Raw genomic sequence first — 21024 nt, forward strand, 5'->3', positions numbered from 1 at the left:
GGAGCGCTGTCAACATTATGCATCGAACCAAAACCACCAGTTGGGAGAAGGAGCTTTCCATAATCCGCAATAAGCTTTGTATGAGGTAATAAATTTACTGAAAAAAACCTTTAGGAACCCATCTCCAACCAGCAAAAGACCTAAAAATTCAAGCAACCAGAACAAACAGATTACTTTAGGAGGAGGAAGCCAGTGGAGCTCACTGAGCTCTAAATCTCTTATCAAAACTATATATATATATATATATATATATATATATATGAAACTAAAAAAAAAGAAATTTTAGATATATAGAAATGGGAAATTAAAATAACAAATTCACATTTTGGAAGTAGATATTAAAATAATAAATTCAAATTTGATTAATAAATATTAAAGAATTATTGAAATAATAAATTTATACTTTTTTTAAGTGGATATTAAATTCTTCACATTTTAAAAAAATTTATATATTAAAAAAGTTGAGAAAAAAATTAAATCTTTTACAAATAGTTCATTTATTTTTTACAATATTGTAAAATATCAATGAACTACAAAATTTATGAAAAAACATTAAAAAAAAATAGGAACAATTAAATAGCAGTCATTCTCTAATAGAATTCTATCTTAACTTAATAAATAATATTGACATCTTCTATAACAGAAAAAAAAAATTATATGACTTCTTAATAAACACATCAAATTTTAAAAAAAATAATTTAGAGATCATTTTTTTCATAATTTTTTAATATATTTTAAAAGAATTCCTTATATAGATATATATAAACAAATTAAATATAAGTCATTTTCTAAAAGAGTGATACCTTGACTTAATAAACAATATAAATATATTTGAAAACAGATATCAAATATTATATGACTTTTTAATAAAAATATCAAATTAAAAAAAAAAAGACTTCTTTTGAGATAATTTTTTTCTTTTGATCTTTTATAATTTTTTTTAATATATTTTAAGATTAATAGAATTTTATCAATGTGCAATATAATAATATTAAATTAATATATTAAAAATAAATATAATCATAAAAATGTAAATAAATAACTTTGGTGCAATTTTTTGTCATTTTAAAATTATAATTTTTTTTGGAAAAAATTATAAAAATAAATCAATAAAATATTCATATTTCAATTTTTTTAATTTATATTGTATTTAAGCAATTTTGCTAAAAGGTAACAGAATTGTATTTGAATTTTCAATTTTTTTTATATTTTGATGGCATATAATAGTAAATTCAATTAATTAATTGATTTAATATGTACTTAAAAGATTAATATTTATTTAATTATTATAATTAGTTGAAATATCATTTAGAAGATAGTATTTCTTAAACTTTTGATCAAATATATTTAATATGAGGATGGACTGTAAATAAACATATTACATAAACTAATTGAAAATACTTTTTTTAAGATGAAAATGAGATTATATTCTTTTAACTTTAACAATTTTATTATAATTTTAAAATTTGATAATAAAATAATAGTTAAAAATATTTTTTATTAACAATTTTATTATTTTTTAATAAAATAATATTTTTAAAAAATTTAATTTTAAGATGGAGTTAAAGAGATACGAGAGATGGAGAATAATTCGCGAAAGGGAGAGTTAATAAAAAAAAAGTGATAAAAAAAGAAATTTTACTATTTAATCCTTAAGTTTTTTCATTAATAACACTTAGGTCCTTATATTTTAGAAATTTTAGCTCCTCAATTTTAGTTCAATCAAAATTAAAGATCTATTCATCTGTTAAAAATAATTTGCCATTAATGATAGATAAAATAACAAAATTGCCCCTGATTAAATTAAAATTATATTCTTTATTGTTTCCCATCCCATCACTTTTGCAATCCTTAAAGCCTCCTTGACGTTAAAATCTAATAATTTTAAGAACTATTTTAATATAGTAATAATTAAATTTATTATTTTTACCAAACGGAAGTTTTACAGTATTATATTAAATTTATTTTTTAATATATATATATATATATATTAAAATTTTTCTTGAAATGCAGTAAAATATTTATTATTTTTAAATGCCTCAACCAGTACTTAGGAAAGTGGGTGTGTGTATATATACAAGTGACACAACACATCCCATAAGGTCCCTAGTTCAAAACCCTTCCTTCGATTCCCAGTCCACCTTCCTCCCCATTAATTTAGAATAGAGGCTTGGTTGTTTCTTTCCGACGAACAAAGACCATGGAGGTATGCATTCAACGGCAACCATATATATATATATAATACAACACATATATAATTTAATTAATTTCTTGCAAATAAATTATCTAAGTTGAAATTATTTTCTTGTGATGCTGCAGCAAAAAATAGCAATCGAGATTTGTATGCCTGACCAGAAATCCCGCTCCAAGGCCATGGAAACTGCAGCAAGCTTCTCTGGTAAACATCTTATGAAATCTTTTATCTATATTATATACAAATAAATGTTAAAAATTCTATTTTATTAGTAGCTAATTGTGGGTGATTAATGATCATATATATGTGTGATAAGTAATTAAGGTGTGGCATCTGTTACGATTTCAAAAGATGATCATATGGAGGTGAAAGGAATTGGAGTGGATTCAGCTGAGCTAATAGATTGTCTAAGAAAGAGATTTGCATCAAAAACTTGCGGCTGTCTGCAAAAAGGAAAAGGGTATGCAACGCTTGTAAGTGTAGAGAAGATCAAGAAGCTACCACCAAAAGCAGCTGAACCCAAATGAATATAATCAACTACCAATTAAGGAGATGAAGACTGGAGGGATTCATTGCTTGCTTTCTAGTTATACTTTGCTGCTTGTCAAAATTATTCTGTACTTTTATTATATCCAAAATGGCAATAATCTTGTGTTCTGCATCTACAACCTTTTTGACACGTTCACCATGGTGTTGTCTTCGAGTTTAAGTTATACTCACACTTCACCATTGATTTACGTAGTATAGGTTATTAGATAGATCCAATATATACAAATTTTAATTTTATATATATATATATATATATATATGTAATAAAGATGAAGAGATCTATCGAGTCATGCCAATATTTCTAAAATCGTACAGAAACCTAATCGAGAGTCGAATTTATATATATGCTTTTTTATATTTTTTTAGATGTATTTTGTATTTTTAATATAATTATATATATCTATACATATATATTTAATTAATAACTAAATATAATCTAATATTATATTTCATTTTTCTATATTTTTTAATAATTTTAATTATAAGTATCTTAAATTACTTTATAATTTTTAATTATAAAATACGTTATACTCTATATATATGTTAATTTATAATTTTATTAGTATCCTATAGTTAAATATTACATAATTAATAAATAGTTAAAATATATATATATATATATATATATATATATTCACTTTATAATTAAGAATTATATATTTAGAAATAGTTAAAAAATATATTATATGATATATTATATATTAATAACTCGATTTGAAACTTAAATGCTAATTCAAATATGATTTTTTTTAAGAAAATAATTATATAAAATTATTTCAAAAACTAGTAACTGAACCGAAGAATTAAGAACCGTATCCAACCGGAACTAAAATAATAAAGAATCAAATAAAAACCGTATTGAAATTTCTGTTCGATTTTAGTTTGTAGCAAATTCTGAATCGAACTAGAACTGCACACCCTTACTGACAACCTCTTAAAGCATATATGCCCTAAAAGCTAAAAAAAATTTTAAAAATTATAAAATATTTCTCAAGTACATAAACACAGCACTCTCTTTTAAAAAAAAAAAAGTTGAATCTTTATTATAATTGATAAATTTTGACAACTATCCCTGAACTTATCTAGTTGTAACATTACAGTCTTTCAACTTAATAATGTAATATAAAACCCCATCAACTTCTAAATTTTGTACAGTAAAATTCCTCTAACTTCCAAAACCAGTTTTTCAATTAGACGCTGACCTGAACAGTTTCAACATGGAGCTTAGTCAGTATTTCTCTTTTCTCTCTCAAGTCATGTATAAATTGAATCATTTTTCTCTCTATAGACAGAATAATTTTTTATGCGTAAAGATAATAATTTTACGTTTTGCATAAGAAATGAGAGAGAAGTGTTGACTAAGCACCACGTGGAATCTCTTCACATCAGTTTCCAACTGAAAAATTAGTAATTGAAAGTCAAAATGATTTTACTGTGCAAAATTTAAAAGTTTAAGGGGTTTTATGTTACATTTTAAAATTAAAGGACTGTAGTGTTACAACTATATAAGTTCAGGGACAAATTTTTAAATTTATCCTTATTATAATATGAGAATAGACGCACATATTTATCAAACATGATACATTTACAAATAGCACTTAGTAATTTCTCAAATACTAGTTTATTGATGGGCAAGATCCATTTCTAGACTGCTTAAATACTAGCAATTGTTATATCACATATTATTTTAATTCACAGGAAAGCCAGCCGATCTCGTGGATTATTGGGAGAAATTGATTTCCTGCAATTTTAATTTTCTTAGATACATTAATCAATTACCGCTTTATTTTTTGTTTTTTCTGAATCAATTACCAAATTTTTGAATTATATATGATTTCAAGGATTAGTGTAGAATTGTAATTGATCCCAAGAAAGGTCTCCTTCACATGCAGATGAGATGCAGCATGGGGAAAGTTGCCGTCGCATTTGATGACACAATGTTTAAGGCTGAAATCGTGATTTTAAAACCATAAAAATTTGGGTTCGTCGGATTCCCCTCCGTCGCCGGTACGGACACGCTAAAAGCGCACAAGAATCACTAGTTCTTGATTAGGCCTTTGATGTTTTAAGCAGATCAAAAAAACTGTAAACCCTCTTCCCATCCAACAATTCCAGGGAAAATCCATCCCATTTTTGAGTTTTGACATCTGTTTTGTATATGTTGAATGATTTTTTTTTTAAAAGACAAGATAGATTCATTAGAAATATTATATATGCAATATAGATTCATTAGAAATATTATATATGCAATGCAAATAATGCAAATATGGGCATGAGAAATTACAGGCAAGGAAAAATAAAAGGCTCAAATTCCAACATGTAATACAGAGACCCTCCAAATCACGAGAACCCACAAGGAACCCTTTACGCAAAAACCCTAGGGAGCGATCACAAGAATTAAGATGCAAAGCCAAAAGACGTCATCTTCAACCTTTGTACGAAACCAAAACCACCGTTAGGAGGAAGAACTTTCCATCATCTGCAATAAACTCAGTATGAGCTACCAAATTTACCCAAAAAAACTCTCTAGGAATCCATCTCCAACCAAGAAAGCACCTAAAGGTTCAAGCAACCAAAATACCACAAATTACCTTGGAAGATGGACATCAGCAAAGCTCACTGGCCTCTCAATCTCTTATAGCTTTAAAGGTCAGACTTCTAGCAGATGAAAAGACCATGTGACCCTGGAAGTACCAGACGTTGCAACATTAAGGGGCCCCTCCCATAGAGTTAAGGATAGCTCTGAGCCAAAGAAACAACGCATTCGAGAGTGCAACAATAGTAACATAATTCCCGCACGCAGATCAAAATATAGCCTTCATATGCAAATATGGATATGCAAAAAAATCACAAAAGAACATTATTTACAATCCACCTAGAGAAGTGATGTTGTTCACCTCTTGGTATGCTGTTAATATAATTATTTCAATTCTTACTTTTCGGTCTTTATATTTATCTTGATTTTAATAAAATTTAAATTTAAATTTTTCTTTAATTCAACTTTAAATTTATGGATTCAAATTCATAAATCCAAACACAATATTATTTTTATTATATTTAAATTTTATAAATAAAATTATTATTTATCAATAATTATTAAAATTATTTATTTAAATTAATTGAAATAAAATTTTAAACATTTACTATATTGCATATTAATTATAATAATATAATATTTGTTATTTACTTTTTATAAAACATTGAATAAAATATAGTTTGATAATAAAAGAAATTTACTTGTAGAGTCTAGAAGATAATAGTAATAATGGTTAAAAATAAAATTAATTAACTCATTAAAAAAAAGTCTAACACTATTCTTATGATAGTAAATTTGGTATATAAAATTAATGTATATGTACATTGTTTTAATTTTTAGTTTTAATTTTTTTTTTACTATTAGAAAACAAATTAAATATATTTTCATTATATGAAAATATAAGAGTAAAATAAATTTAATTATTTGTTGCTTATAAACCAAATTTACACATTTAATAAACTAATAACCCTAAAAAAATACTATGAAAAATCAATATATTTTTTTTAATATTTTAAATAATAATAATAATAATAATTTTTCTATTTTAAAATAGTATTTATAACAAAACTAAATTAAAAGCCAAAGAAATATTTTTAAAGTAGATGAATAATTTATTATTATATTTTCCTCATAATAAGATAAAACTTTGATATTTCACTAATCTAAAGTTGTTATATAAAGTAAAATCATTTTTATCATAAAATAAAGTTATATTGAAAGTATATTAATAGATATAATAAATAACATAAATTTAATAATTAAATAGTTTAAAATTTAAAACAATTTAAATGTTAATAACATAAAAAAAATAAATTAACTAAATTAATTTATAAAATAAAATACCTAAATAAAAATAGGATTCAAGAATTCTTTCTAGTTGAAAAAATTCAAGTAATTAGTAGCATATTAAAAGATTCTAAAATTTATAATGTAAAAATTAAAAAGAAAAATTTTATTTTCAGCAATAAAATAAAAAGGTATTTAAAAATGAAAACACTGAAATTAAGAAATAGTAATGGGACAAAATGATCACAATAATTATTGGTAAAACAGTGGATCACATTTTATTATCAATAAAATTGTTTTAAATAGCAGTATACTAAACGGGGTAAAATGATTTTCTATTGTTCTTAAGAATTGTAAAAGGTAGTCCTCTTTTAGGAACATACAAGCTTTAAAATATGCTGTGGGTATATAAATATATATATAAATAACAAAAATATTTTTTAAAATCATACTTGATTCTGTTTTACAATGATATAAAATATTACATTGAATATTTAAGGTCAACTAATATTAATAATATATAATATTTATTATTTACTTGTTATAATATATGAAATAAAAATATAAATTCATAATAAAAAATATTTGATTGTAAAGTCTAATTAAAAAAAAAAAGATAATAATAATAGTGGTTAAAAAAGTGAAATAATTAATGCATTTAAAAAATGTGCCTAGGTATATATATATATATATATATATATATATATATATATATATATATATATATATATATAGTCTTAAAATATTTTTTAATTATTAAAAAATTAAATATATTATAAGTTGCTTAAAATTAAATTTAAATTAAATTTACACTAATAACTTTTGAATACATGCTATCAAAAGTTTATAGATATTATTTTTTAATATTTAATTTTACATGATGGTAATAATAATAAATTATTATTATTATTATAAAGAATAATATCAATTAAAATTTTACTATTTAAAGTAATGTTTGCAGTAAAATAAATAAGAATAAAAAATATTCAAGAAATACCATTTAAATAGATCAACAATTTATCGTTATTAAATTATCCTTGTAATGAATTAAAAGTCTGATATTCATTAATATAATGTTGATATATAAAATAAAATTCATTTTACCACAAAATAAAATCATTATAAAATTGATTTAAGAAAGATAATAATAATCAATACAAATTTAGTAATAAAATAATAAAAAACGATTAAAATGAAAATAACAAAACAATAAAATTGTACAAAAAATCTAATTTATTTATAAATACTTAAGTGGTTTAAAAATTAAAATAAATAAATAGAAAATTGAATAGTCAATTAATAAAATAAAACATCCAAATAAAAAATTATAAGGGACACGAGTGATTCTTCTATTTAACAAAATTCAATTGAAAAGAAAAAAAAAAGTAATATAGCATGTAAAAAATTTCAAATATATCATGTAAAAAATAAAAATATATATTATTTTTAATAATAAAAGAAAATATTTTAAGAAAATAAGACAATTAAAATAAAGAATTACGATAAGAGTAATATGATTGCCTTCTTTTTATATATAGTAACAATAATAATAATATTAACAAAATAATTTCAACTGCAATCTCTTTTAATAAAGGAAAATTAAGAGGGCTATAATGGAGGCCCAATTATTCAACTGGGCTTGCTTAGAGCTCAATTAAAGCTAATTTCCAAGGCGGTTGGTTCCCGCCAAAAAGTGTGACACAGAAGTTTTGTCTCCGTGTCGCGTCCACCCTGAGCTCGCCGTTTCACGGGGCTTTCACGCCTCACAAATCTCCGCCACCTGCCACCTGTCTCTCTAGACCCCTTCGGAAAATCTATAGCTTTTTACTTAAAATGATACCTCAGACGTACAGAGAACAGACTACAGACTACAGAGAGGTCCCTTCTTCCTCTTTTGGTTTCTGATTCTTTAATTCTCTCTCTGATCGAATCCTTAAGGAAGAGCCAGCCATACCATGAGGGTGCCTGTTGGTTTTCTTGCTAAGCTATGGAGCTTTGTGTACTTTCTGCCCTTCTTCTTCTTGCTCCTCGTTCTGGGACTTGTCAAAGGTATTATTGTTATTTTGTCATGTGTTTGTGTGTTCATCTTTGGTTTCTATGCGAGTCTTGATGTGAAAATCTTTTCTTTTTCTTGCCCAGCTTCAATCATTTGTCCATTAGTAGTGGGTATTATTGTGATTGGTAATTCAGCTGTTATAATTGGGCTTTGGATTGCTCATTTTATCTGGACATTCTATTGTGTTGCAAGGTATGCTTCTATGCATCTTTGATTTTGATAATCTTTTCTACTATGCAATTTTTGTTTGAATTTATAGTTAGTACTTCTATTTTGTTTGCGATTGTAGAACCAAGAGACTTGGGCTGGTTCTGAAATTTGTGGTATTATTGTTGTTGCCACTGCCTTTGGTCCTTTGGCCAGTCGTTGGAATTGCTGCTAGTTTTTTGGGTGGAATTGGATATGGATTCTTTGCTCCTCTTCTTGCTACTTTTGAGGCTGTTGGAGAGAATGTTAGGGACAAATTCTATCACTGTTTTGTTGTAAGTTTTTTCTTTATGCCCTCTACCTATTTGTTTACTAATCACATTTCTTTGATGGCTTGATGACCATTTTGAACCAGCCAATTTAACAAAATCGAGGTTTCTCTTTACGTCATAATTCATTTTCCTTGTGAATTCTTGGGACTTTTGGAATTAGATTATGTCCCAAATTAGTTGGCCGCTTCATTTTTTCCAAAGCTTCAGTATTATAGACCACCATGTTTCCAAAGCTTGAGCATTATAGACCACCTTCCGCCAATCCTCACAAAGCAGAGAGCCTTTATGTTTCCAAGCTTTCTTATCAAAATTTATCATTATATATTCAGTTTCAATGCACTAACACGCAAAGACGCGCATGCACACCCTGACACACACACAAGTATTAATCAAGGATGAAAAGGTTACCCAATAGGCTCTTCACAAATTTACTATAGCCAACTGATGCCTTGTAAGACATTGGTTAGAAGATGATATGGCTGTAATTTGAGTTCTGGAAAAACTTACTGTTACCAGGATGGCTGTTTACCTGCTATCAAAGGGAGCTGCACAGTGTTACGGGATTTCACAGATTTTTGCTTCCATTCTTACTTCTCGTATATGGATGAATTAAGTGAGAAAGTCCCAGAGGATGAAAAGCCCATGGATGTGAAGTAGGAAATTTTTCCTTCGGTCCTCTGTTATTCACTCACCAAGAAAAAAAATAACATAAATCAAGAATTCATGAGACAATTTGATTTTGTTCTTTTCAGGTTATCAAGATTGCCAAGTTGTTTGTTGGTGATCCTAATTGCTGTGCCTGTAGATGTGCTTCTGATAACCGTTGTTGCACTCTGGAAAAGCCCATACATGCTGTTCCAAGGATGGAAAAGGCTATTAGAGGACTTGATTGGTAGAGAAGGGCCATTCCTGGAGACAGTTTGTGTTCCATTTGCAGGGCTTGCAATCATCCTGTGGCCTTTGGCAGTTGTAGGATCTGTGATAGGTGCCATTATATCCAGCTTATTTCTAGGACTTTACAGTGCAGTGATAGTCCATCAGGTCCGCTACAAGTTACCTTTTCAGTCATTTCAGTATTTCACTGTCTTTGGGTTGGAATATTCACATTTGTTGATGTGTTGATAGTTTCTCTTTGTATTGGTTTGAAATTTTATCTTACCCAAGATCCATAAATTTCCAGGAAGACTCGCTCCTGATGGGACTTGCCTATGTTGTGGCAGTGGTTTCACTATTTGATGAATATGTAAATGATTTACTCTACTTGAGTGAAGGATCGTGCTTGCCCAGGTACTTTATCAAAATATATTGCTTCTCAGTTGCCATCACGTACACTCATAAGTACCACATGCACATCTAGAGAGTTTTGATCAAATGAAAAGGGGAATCAGGAAATTGATCATTGAAACCATTTATTACTATGATTTACAAAAATGGAATACATTTGATATGTCAATGGGTTGACTTTCAGTCATCTGTGTGACAGCCAGGCCTAGATATCGAAAAAACATGAGCTCAGAAACAGATGACAGCAACAATGGTATGAAGAGCAGAAGAGAAAACTCTCTGGAAGCAAAACTATCCTCAGAAAGATCAAGAACACTGAAGTGGTCTGGCTGTCAATATAAACCAGTACATGTATGTAGTTTTCAACATACAACTTCTAGTCAATAAATATTTCCTAATTCCTAGGAACTTCATAGTTTAAGCATCAATAACACAGGTATGGGATTGGCTATTTACATCCTGCGAGGTGACTGGCAGGAAACTCCTTCATGATGGCCTGATAAATATCAAGGACATTGAGACATGCGCCATGAAGGGTGATTGTAAGAAGTTGAGCATCAAACTACCGGCCTGGTCCCTATTACAGTGTCTGCTTGCCTCTGCGAAGTCAGACTCATCTGGGTTGATTATCTGTTGGTCTTTTTACATACTTTTCTCCTTAGTTTGATGCATCTTATTTGGCTAATTCATATCATGACCATTGCAATTGGATTTTACAGCTGAAGATGTAGAGTTGACAAGATATAATGCACCAAGAGATAAATTGTTTGAGTGGTTAATCGGACCATTATTGATCATGAAAGAGCAAATAAAGAAACTCCAATTAGATGAAAATGAAGAAAACTGCCTGAGAAGGTTAATTATAAGGTCCAAAAATGAAAATCCTGAGGATTGGGATGACTCTGGATTTCCATCTAATGACCATGTCAGAAGAGCACAATTGCAGGGCATAATTAGAAGGTACCTTTTTAAATGGTGCATCTCACTATGTGTACATAACCACACACACGTTTGTGTCTAGAAATTAACAATTATCGCATACATGTAACTTCCTGTACAATGTATTATTCAACACTATCCTTTTTCTTTGTGCACATTGTTGACAGTTCTTGCTGTATCAGAATTAGTGCTTAATGTTCTGAACTACTTTTAAGTCCTGAACATAATTTGAAACATTAGATATTAAACTTGAGACTCGTTGCATTTTGTCTGTGACAGATTGGAGGGCATTGTGACCTTCATGACACACATACCAACCTTCCGGCGTCGCTTTATGAATTTGGTGAAGTTGTTGTATTTAGGGGAAATTCAGGCTGCTGCTGCTGCTTCATCTGTGACAGATTGGAGAGCATTGTAACCTTGTCACATCTGCTTAAAATTAATCCAACTTGATTACCTCGGTCAGTGGTTTAAAGGATCATACCTTAGAAAGTTTCATAACGAATTGATCTGGAATGAGTGATGTTAAATATTTTTCGCCAAAGACATTATTGATAAATGGAACTTCTGAATCAACAAGATTTAACCGCATGGTTTTGTTTGTATTATAATATGATTATTCTTTTGAGATGTGGGAAATGTACATAAGGTAGCGGGTTTATTTGTAAAATTGGTTGTAATTATTTCTTTTGGTTGTGTATGGATTCCAGGTCTTGTATTATGAGTTTAAGCATGTAAGTTCTTCCTCTTTGAACATGTGAAAACGGGCTGTAAATGAACTAATGTTGAGTAAATCTGGATTTTGAGATATATATATATATATATATATATATATATATATATATATATATATATATATATAGTCCTTGGGTGTTCTCTTTAAATAAAACTGTGAAATTTAGGGGAAGTTCTGTCAAAATTTTGGTAAAGTTTTTAATCTCTATTATCCAGAAGAAACGTAAAAACGCCTGACACTGAACCCTTATAAAATATGCAATCGGATCGAATTGATTAAACTCGAATCGAATCAGTTGGTTGAATTAGTGTATTGATTTTTAAAGTGTTTCAAATTTGTCTTTGAACTAAATAAAAAGTGACTTAGTTTGATCAATCGATTCAACAGTAAAATCAAAGAACTCATGTGATCCAGTTAATTTAATCGATTTAATTATTTAATAGATTTTTTTTAATTTTATTTTAAATAATTAAATTTTAATTAATTTTATTTATTTATTTGTATTAATAATTATATTTAATTAAATTTTAATTAATTTAAAATTATTATTATTTTAATAACGGTTTGATTCAATTCCTGCTTTGTGTGTGTTTCTTTATTTTTGAAAAAAAGAAGCCACTGTTTATGGATTGGACATGATTTTTTTCAACCATCTGGATGATTAAGATAATTTCAGGTGATGATTTCTTTATTAGCGCCAAAGGCATGATTATTAGGCTATGTCAGTTCGGGTCTTGATTCAGTTGAGAAATCGGGTTGATGCATCATGATTTAATTAGTAAGTCAATAATTTAATTAGTATGTTGTTAAAATTAATTAAATATTATATTTTTAATCTAATAAATTTAATTAATTAAATTTTAATTTTTTAAAATTAAAATTTTAACATTCATTAAATTATATCTTAATGATATTTTTAAATTTTATATAAAAATAAAATTTAAATATTATTATTAATTTTTTTTACTTTTAACATTTATAATAATACATAATTATATAAATAAATAATTATTTTCTCAATCACGATTCAAATTAAAATCGGTCTATAAACCGTTAAAGATTCTGAATTAGAAATTTATAATTCAATTGAAATTAAATTAAATAAATATTATATATTATCTTGATATATTCAATGAGTCATTTTAGTAAAATATACAAAATTTGTATTAAAATAATTATATAAATTTATCAAATATCTCTCATAAATAGAAATGCATTATTCTGTTAATAATCAAATAACTAAATTCAACTAATAAAATTTGATTATTTTAATAAAAATATAATAATAAATTTATTCTATTTTAATATGTTGCGTATAATAATAGAAGTAAATTGTTAAAAGGTATTCAATATCATATTATCCGATATTAAGGGTAGGTCAATATTTGGTCAAGTTATTTTCTTTTTTATCTCAAGATTTAATGTGTTCTATTTTCGGTCATGTAACAACCTAATAAGACTATTCATTCACTCAGATAAATGCAATAATTTGCAAGAGTATGATATTTTATAGTTATAATCTGTACAAGAGACGGTTACTTTTTATTCGTAAAATACTTACACAAATAATTCTGATTTTACAGTTTTAAAATGAAAAACTGTCATCCATTTAATGGAATTGGGATGTCTTGGATTTAACATATCTCTTGAGAGAAGTAATATGAAGCTCGGAATTATGAGGGTATTTATCGTTATTACCGATAATTCTTTTATTTTGATAATTTCTGTGATTACATAAATTATACATATTTGCACAAATACCTCGATAATTCCCACCCATTGCTACATGCTAGTCCCATATTTTAGGAGCAACCTCTGAACTTTTTATTTCATATTTCTACTCTGATATCTTTGTACCAAATGTTTTCATTTTATATTTTAGATTTTAAGTAAGGTGAATGAAATAGGTTTGTTCATCGCTGATTGAGTATAATATGGATATTTTTTGTTCAATATTTTTAATTAATTAAAATTAATAATTTATTAAAAAAAATCAATGTTGATTATTGTTTAATAAAAGTATAATTTATTAAAAATTGAAGTGGTTGCTTTGTTTTGATAGGACAACTCTTTATTCGGTTCAATTATTTATAAACTCAAGTCAATCCGACGGGCAGGATCAAAGTTGTGAAGACTGAAATGGAAGAGGGGCATTGGATAGGGAAACAGGCTGTATATAGTAAAAGCAGCGAGGACAGTTTCTCCACCTCCTTTTGTTTCGTCTCATTACAGCCTCTAGTTTGAGATTTTTTCTCCATTCACCAACCAATTTTTTTCATCTCCATTATTCCTTATCCCCTTTCTTCAAAAGAAAAAGGAAAAAAAATCTTTCTGGAACCATTTTCCTGGAAAATTGTTTCTGCTTCTGTTTCTGTAGCTGCAATAAAAGACTATATCAAACTAACAGAGACAATATTCAGGTGGTTCTTGTTTAGCATCAAGATCTTTGTAGCTCAATTTTTTGCTGGGAAAAAGGATTATTTCCTTGTTGAGATAACATGAAAGTTCTTGTTCTTGTCCTGATTCATAATCCAGAAAGATGAGGGATGTTTTCATTGCTAGTCCTATCCTGGTACTGCAACATTAAACGTGTGATTTAATAACTTATAACATTTGATGTTGCTTATTGACAGCCCACAAAATCATAGCTTTAAAAGTCAATGTCTTTCCCACATCCATTGAGAGCCTTCTCAGTGGGGGCTCAATCATCCACACATTTAGCAGAGAAAATAGTAGAGGATCCAGCAACCAATAAAACGCCTCAGAGCATGGTAACCTGCTTATACCAGACGCATATGTCGGCAGCATGTTGTAATGTTATAGTTTCATGGTGCAGGAACCTTATGAATCATTCTCTCAATCTCATCTTCAATAACCCTGAAGGTGGTGACATCTATTACAGTTGCAAGATTGACCTTAAACCATGGCTTTTCTGGAGCAAAAAAGGGAGCAAGTCATTTGAGCTCGAAGGATGCCATGTTGATATCCATTGGGATCTACGTTCTGCTAGATTTTCTGGTAGCCCAGAGCCGTGCAGCGATTATTATGTTGCTTTAGTTTCAGATGGAGAGGTTGTATTATTGTTAGGAGATTACAAGAATAAGGCTTATAAAAGAACAAAAGCAAGACCTGCTCTAGTGGATCCCACCTTATTTTACAAGAAGGAAAATGTATTTGCCAAGAAATCATTCTCTACCAGAGCTAAATTCGACGAAAGGAAACAAGAACATGACATTGTTGTAGAGAGTTCAACTTCAGGACCTAAAGAACCTGAGATGTGGATTAGCATAGATGGAATTGTGGTGATTCATGTTAAGAACTTGCAGTGGAAATTCAGAGGGAACCAAACTGTGATTCTGAATAAGCAACAGGTGCAAGTTTTGTGGGATGTTCATGATTGGTTGTTTAATAGCCCTGGAGCAGGTCATGGGGTGTTCGTATTTAAACCATGGGCACCTGAGACTGATGATGACAAAGATTGCAACAGTGATACCAGCGACGGGAGCAAGTATTTTTCAACGACGAGTAATACATCAACACCAGAATTCTGCCTTTTGCTCTATGCATGGAAGATGGACTGAAGCTTAAATTCTATGCATTTGGCAATGGCTACAAAGAGAATGAACTACTTGTGCATATAACCATACTCACTTTCTAGTTGTATCCTGTGTAGTTGCTTTACAGACCTTGACATCATTGACATTTGGTCAGTTTAATCAATGATTTTTCAGAAATACATGCAATAGACGCAGAGACCATATCTTGTCTCCTCAAAGAAACTCTCTAAATACCCTCCTTTGTGCATATCAGAATTTTATTTCTCTGATACATCTCAAATGCAAGAAAACAATTGCTTGACATGAATGCAATTTTTCAAGAAAGCTAAATCCCTGGACAATATATTACGTTCATGGGAAATTCTTGCTGTGTTTGTGTCTTTGGTTTTATAATAGACTGGAGCCTGTTTGGCATTGGGGTAGGAGGGACAAAATTATTTTTCAAGAAAAAAATATTGATATAAAAAAAAATAGTTTGAAAAAAGATGTTTTATTATTTTAATATTTTTAATATTAAAACTTATAAATTTAATTTTAAATTATTTTTTAATACTCTTTAATTAATATATTTAAAAAATATATTTTTTTTAAATAGCAATTCTAGCAGTAATATTAAATAAGCCCCCTATGTCTAAGTATTTCCCCATATTCAAAACGTGTAATTATAATTAATTGTTTTAATTTATTTTTTTATAGGCAAAATAAATGCGGCAAGGGCATAGCATTTAGGTTTAATCAGATTTATATTTACCTAGAATCAAGGAAGGGACTGATTATAGTTCTCCTCATTGAACTTAAGACAGATTAGAATTAGAATTGAATCCATGGGAAATTGATTCTCTTTTAATCGGATTCAAGTCTCCTCAGATCACAAATCGAAACGGTGGATTTTAACTCAAACAACCCCAGCTACTCTAGCGTGAGAAATTATTAGCACTTGTGCTTTTTAAGAAAAAAAATATATTTTAAATATTATCGGTAAAAGTTATTTTATTATTTTAATTTTTTTTATGATTAAAATTTATTAAATTTAATTTTAAATTATTTTTTAATAATTAATATTTTAAAAATTATTTTTCTTAATGACCATAGCAATTAAGATATCCTAATTTAATTGGTACGACGGTTTCACATATAATTTTTCCTCCAGTTATGGTCACAACCTTTTTTTTTATTTAAAACAAATAAAAGCTCTAAATTGCCATTGTAGATTGTTACCTTCTATCGTAATAGTAATCTTACTTATTTTATTACCTCTTTTTATCCTACAAAGATCCTTTCAAGAGGCATTCATAAATTTTAATTTTTTTTCCGTTTAACCTCGAAAAAACTTCAAATTTTTAGCAATTTTCCTTTCTTTAAATCTCTCGATATAATATATTTCGTTTTTTTAACTTTTTATTTTTATTCTTTATTTAAAATTATCACATTAAAAACTTTGATGCTAATAGCATTTAATATATCCATGGCAATAAAAATGTTTTAACTAAAAATTTTAAGTTATTTTGGATTTTTTTTTCCTTTTTTTTTTTTTAAGGTTTATAAGACTAAGTTAACGAAAGGGTAGAATAGGTTGTATTGCCTCGTCTTTTAAAAGATGGTAAAAATGGGTTCTCAAAAACAGTGAGAGAAGAAAGAGCATAAGTTGAAAAAAATGTAAAGCCAAATTTGGAAAAAAAAAAAAAAAAAAAAAAAAAAAAAAAAACCTATTAAGATACATCTTATTATTTGTTAAATATTTGAGTAAGGACATTATGATTTAATTAAATAAATTTCATTGGATAAGATGTGAGCTACATCTATTTTTACTATAATAATAGCTACCTTTTATAATTTATTTTTAGTATATAAATATATATCCTAAATTCAATATGGAATTTGCCACTAGCAAAGTAGAGAAGTTATTACGTGTATATTTATATATTTAGGATATATATTTAAAAGACAATGGAGACCCACCATAATCAAGAGTTGATGCACATACAACGAATGCACTATATAATTTTCCAGCCAAGTTGACCGTAAGGATCCATAGGGACTAGAGCACAACCCCCTGAACATCCTGATAAATTGATTGCCATTTAACAACTGTAATGTCTATGAATTTTCATAACAGACACCATAAGGATCCATAGTTTTTCAATCAGATGCACCAAATTACTTGTAACTTCTCCACTTCTAAAGCTCACAAATACCTGAATTTCAACCATACAGTGCACGCCATGGCTCTTTACTATCCTTTGTTGCATTTTCTGGATTCCAAATGAGTTTCTCCCTCAAGAAGCACAAGCAAGTAGTGGATGCCAAAAGCTCTCCTATCTCATAGAGTATCTGGAAAATTAGCATCAAGAATAATAAGCTAGTAAAGCAACCTTGCCACTATTTTCATGTTGCAATCATAAACTGAAAGTTTCAATTTAATGGCTCCCATTCATCATGCCTTTTAAAATCATGACTCATATTCCATCACTTGGTAGTCACATTAGTTGAGAGTGATTGAAGAATGAATACCTCAAGCTCTCCTTCAGCAGCTTTATCTGAACCGCTTCGAGCTCTTTGCCCGATAAGAACTGAAGTTGGCAATTTTAATACACTAACTAACTGAAGGAAGCAGGCTAAAGGCTCATAATGAACCTGCAATGATGATGGTGGCTTTTGGGTTCTACTAGCAATGGCCCGAGTTATATCTGTTTCTGGACCTATTCGCTCACCATATATTGAAACTTTGCTATCATCCTTTGTTGAGGTTCTGCTCTCCCATTTAAGTTTCGTAGATGTGCCAATAAATGGAACTATAAGCGTTAGTAGGCCTGCTGATGCTTCCCCTATTATTTGGGTCAAAACTTCACTTAAGGCACACACCAAGTTTGGCGGCTCATACTTATCCATGAGCAAAACTGACACCTGTAAAATGAATAAAATCTTACACATGAGACGCCATAACCGCATGATTCATTCAAGGTGCTTGAGACTTCATCTTCCAAAATGAGGGAGACAATGGAGAGAGATAAACCAAACATGATACTAAGTAGTGCAAATTGACTTGATGCCACAACAGGCAATAGCTGATAAAAAGTTCTTGTCCTATAGATAGTAGACTGGGAAAAAAAAATTCTATGTAATTGAACAAAAAACCTTTTTCTGAATAGCACCGCAACTAATTAAGATTGATGATTACTTGAATTGAATAATTACAGATATGTCACATTGTGATTCTTGACTGCTCTAAGTTCATAGTTTTAGAAGTACAATATTCCAATCTCCCATTCACTCTGCATGCTACTCAGGACAAATTGGCCTATAACTTAAAAGCACAGGCTCCCATTATACCTATTATAAGCAAAATAAAGATACTTCATCTAGCAAGTGATGCACCACGTCGCTCCACACGTGTGCCCAAGAGAAACCTTAAGTATGCTGATTAAGAGGCTATCGTGGTCAAGTGGAGAAAAGCTTGCTGTTAGTTATTTGCTTATTTGTCTGTTTCTAGTTGTGGTTCTATTTTTTAGGATCATGTATGTAGAAATAGGAGTAGTTATTTGTTTTCAACCCACTCCTCAAGATCATGTGCGAGGAAGTAGGGATGATTGTTGCATTTCTTTTGTATTTAATTCTGGTTCATCATGAATGAGGGGGGAGGCTATTTCCAGAACAGAACTGTGGTCCTATTCTCACCCTAAGCAGAATACCAAATCGAAGCTCTGACTGGGACCTATCAGCAAGATAAATTAAAACAGAGAACGCCGGGATAAAGCTGCACTGCTGTGAAATACAAAATTAAGTCTTCATAATCTGCAAACCACTCTATACTCTCGTTTCCCAGGTAGTGACCTAAACAGAAGCTTCTTGTATAATTTGGATAATCTCTCAATTATGCAGTGAGGCTATGAGACAATCAATGATTATATTAACCCATTGAAAGTATGTCATTTGGATAATTTCTCAATTCTGCGGGCTATGAGGCTGTTGACAAATATATCAACCAATTATAAGTGCGACTCTGAACAATAAACAAATCCATTAAAAAAATTAACCAAGTTCTATTCATAGTATGACAGATAATGGATTATCGACCTCTAGAGCATTTCATGCAGTGCTTACTCCCAATGGGGGTAACATCTTACTTGAAGCAACAGCTGAACTAATTCAACCAACCGAGCTTCAAGCTCGGAGCAATTGGGCATGGCTACGCTCTACCTAGCTCACGGGGAAAGAGAGAGAATCCAAGGCCTTATCTACCCATGTCAAGTTACTCAAATAACTGATAAAGGACCTTGGCTTGTAACATTGTGCGTCAAGAAACCATCCAAAATAAACATGAATGATCTTGTCCAGTGTTATAAATTAGGTATTGCATGTGCAGACCAAATGTTAGATCTAATTCCCCAATTAATTATTGTGCCAGCTAGAAAACAAACTAAAGAAAATAAAACACAGTACCTGATAATTGCTATCATTGTCGATAAAATGAATTAGATTGCCTTTCGCTTTAACATCTTGGATTCCATATCGGGCCAGTGATAGCTCGAACGAGTCTTCTCTGTTCCAACAAAAAGAAAATCAGAATCAACCATGTTTCATAAGATGATACTTCAGGGAGAGAGAGATATAGAACTTACAATCTGTGAAAAGAGGAGCCAGTGGTAGGGTGGAGGGCATCAGCGATGGCGGTAGCCAATCCATCTGAGTCTTTGAACAGGAATACTATCGTTGGGGCCACCTTCATCATTCTTCTCAGCCTTCTTCCCTAATTTGATGCAATTTGCAAAATGACCTCTCGAGCAAGGTTTTGAAACCCGACCGGATATTTAAAAGGTAGAAAGTCCAGGTTTAAGGATGAACCGGATTTAATTAATATATTATTAAGTAAAAATTAATTATGTAAAGTAATAATAATATATTATTGTAAATAGTAATTTAATTTTAAAGATATAATTGCGTCGCCAACATTTAATTTGATCAATGTCATAATTAGTGATAATCTATCATTAATTAATTTTATAATTTTTCTATAAATTTAATCTAAAAATTATTAAATTTAAATATTTATAAAAATAAATAAAGAGCAAACACAAATTATTTTTTAAAAGATATAAATTTAAAAATTATTAAAAAAAAAAAGAGAATGAATAACCACGGTGAAATACTTACAAATGGCTACCTAAAAAGTTTAAAAATAGAAGGAGAGAGAGAGAGAGGAGTGAGTTGATAAAATAAATAAAGTATCAGTAGTTATTAATTATTTTATATTAATATAATCTAATTTAATTTAATAAAAATAATTTTAATATATTTTATATAATAATTTCATAAATATATTTTGATATATGCATATATATCAAATTTATAATCTATCTATAATTTATAATATTTATAAAAATATGAACAAATGGACAAATTTATATTT

At 28.7% G+C, this 21024-nt stretch overlaps 3 protein-coding genes across 3 annotated transcripts; 2 read left to right on the top strand and 1 right to left on the bottom strand.

Annotated features, from left to right (window-relative positions):
• Positions 1 to 8257: 8257 nt before the first annotated feature.
• On the top strand, positions 8258 to 12134 carry LOC110648834 (uncharacterized membrane protein At3g27390). The gene is made up of 10 exons (XM_021803187.2): positions 8258 to 8615; positions 8706 to 8814; positions 8912 to 9104; positions 9618 to 9754; positions 9854 to 10142; positions 10282 to 10388; positions 10589 to 10736; positions 10822 to 11017; positions 11105 to 11345; positions 11604 to 12134. Exons 1-10 carry the CDS (start codon positions 8522 to 8524, stop codon positions 11740 to 11742), a joined length of 1653 nt encoding a protein of 550 aa, XP_021658879.2. The 5' UTR covers positions 8258 to 8521; the 3' UTR covers positions 11743 to 12134.
• A 2145-nt stretch (positions 12135 to 14279) lies between these two features.
• On the top strand, positions 14280 to 16009 carry LOC110648835 (uncharacterized). The gene has a single exon (XM_021803189.2). It carries the CDS (start codon positions 14721 to 14723, stop codon positions 15639 to 15641), a length of 921 nt encoding a protein of 306 aa, XP_021658881.2. The 5' UTR covers positions 14280 to 14720; the 3' UTR covers positions 15642 to 16009.
• Positions 16010 to 17592: 1583 nt separating this feature from the next.
• On the bottom strand, positions 17593 to 20416 carry LOC110648836 (uncharacterized). The gene is made up of 4 exons (XM_058149963.1): positions 20237 to 20416; positions 20058 to 20157; positions 18129 to 18521; positions 17593 to 17948 (listed from the first exon to the last, which is right to left on the bottom strand). Exons 1-4 carry the CDS (start codon positions 20344 to 20346, stop codon positions 17820 to 17822), a joined length of 732 nt encoding a protein of 243 aa, XP_058005946.1. The 5' UTR covers positions 20347 to 20416; the 3' UTR covers positions 17593 to 17819.
• Positions 20417 to 21024: the final 608 nt, after the last annotated feature.

This window comes from Hevea brasiliensis, chromosome 7 (assembly GCF_030052815.1).
Source record: "Hevea brasiliensis isolate MT/VB/25A 57/8 chromosome 7, ASM3005281v1, whole genome shotgun sequence".
In the NCBI taxonomy this organism is placed as follows: domain Eukaryota; kingdom Viridiplantae; phylum Streptophyta; class Magnoliopsida; order Malpighiales; family Euphorbiaceae; genus Hevea; species Hevea brasiliensis.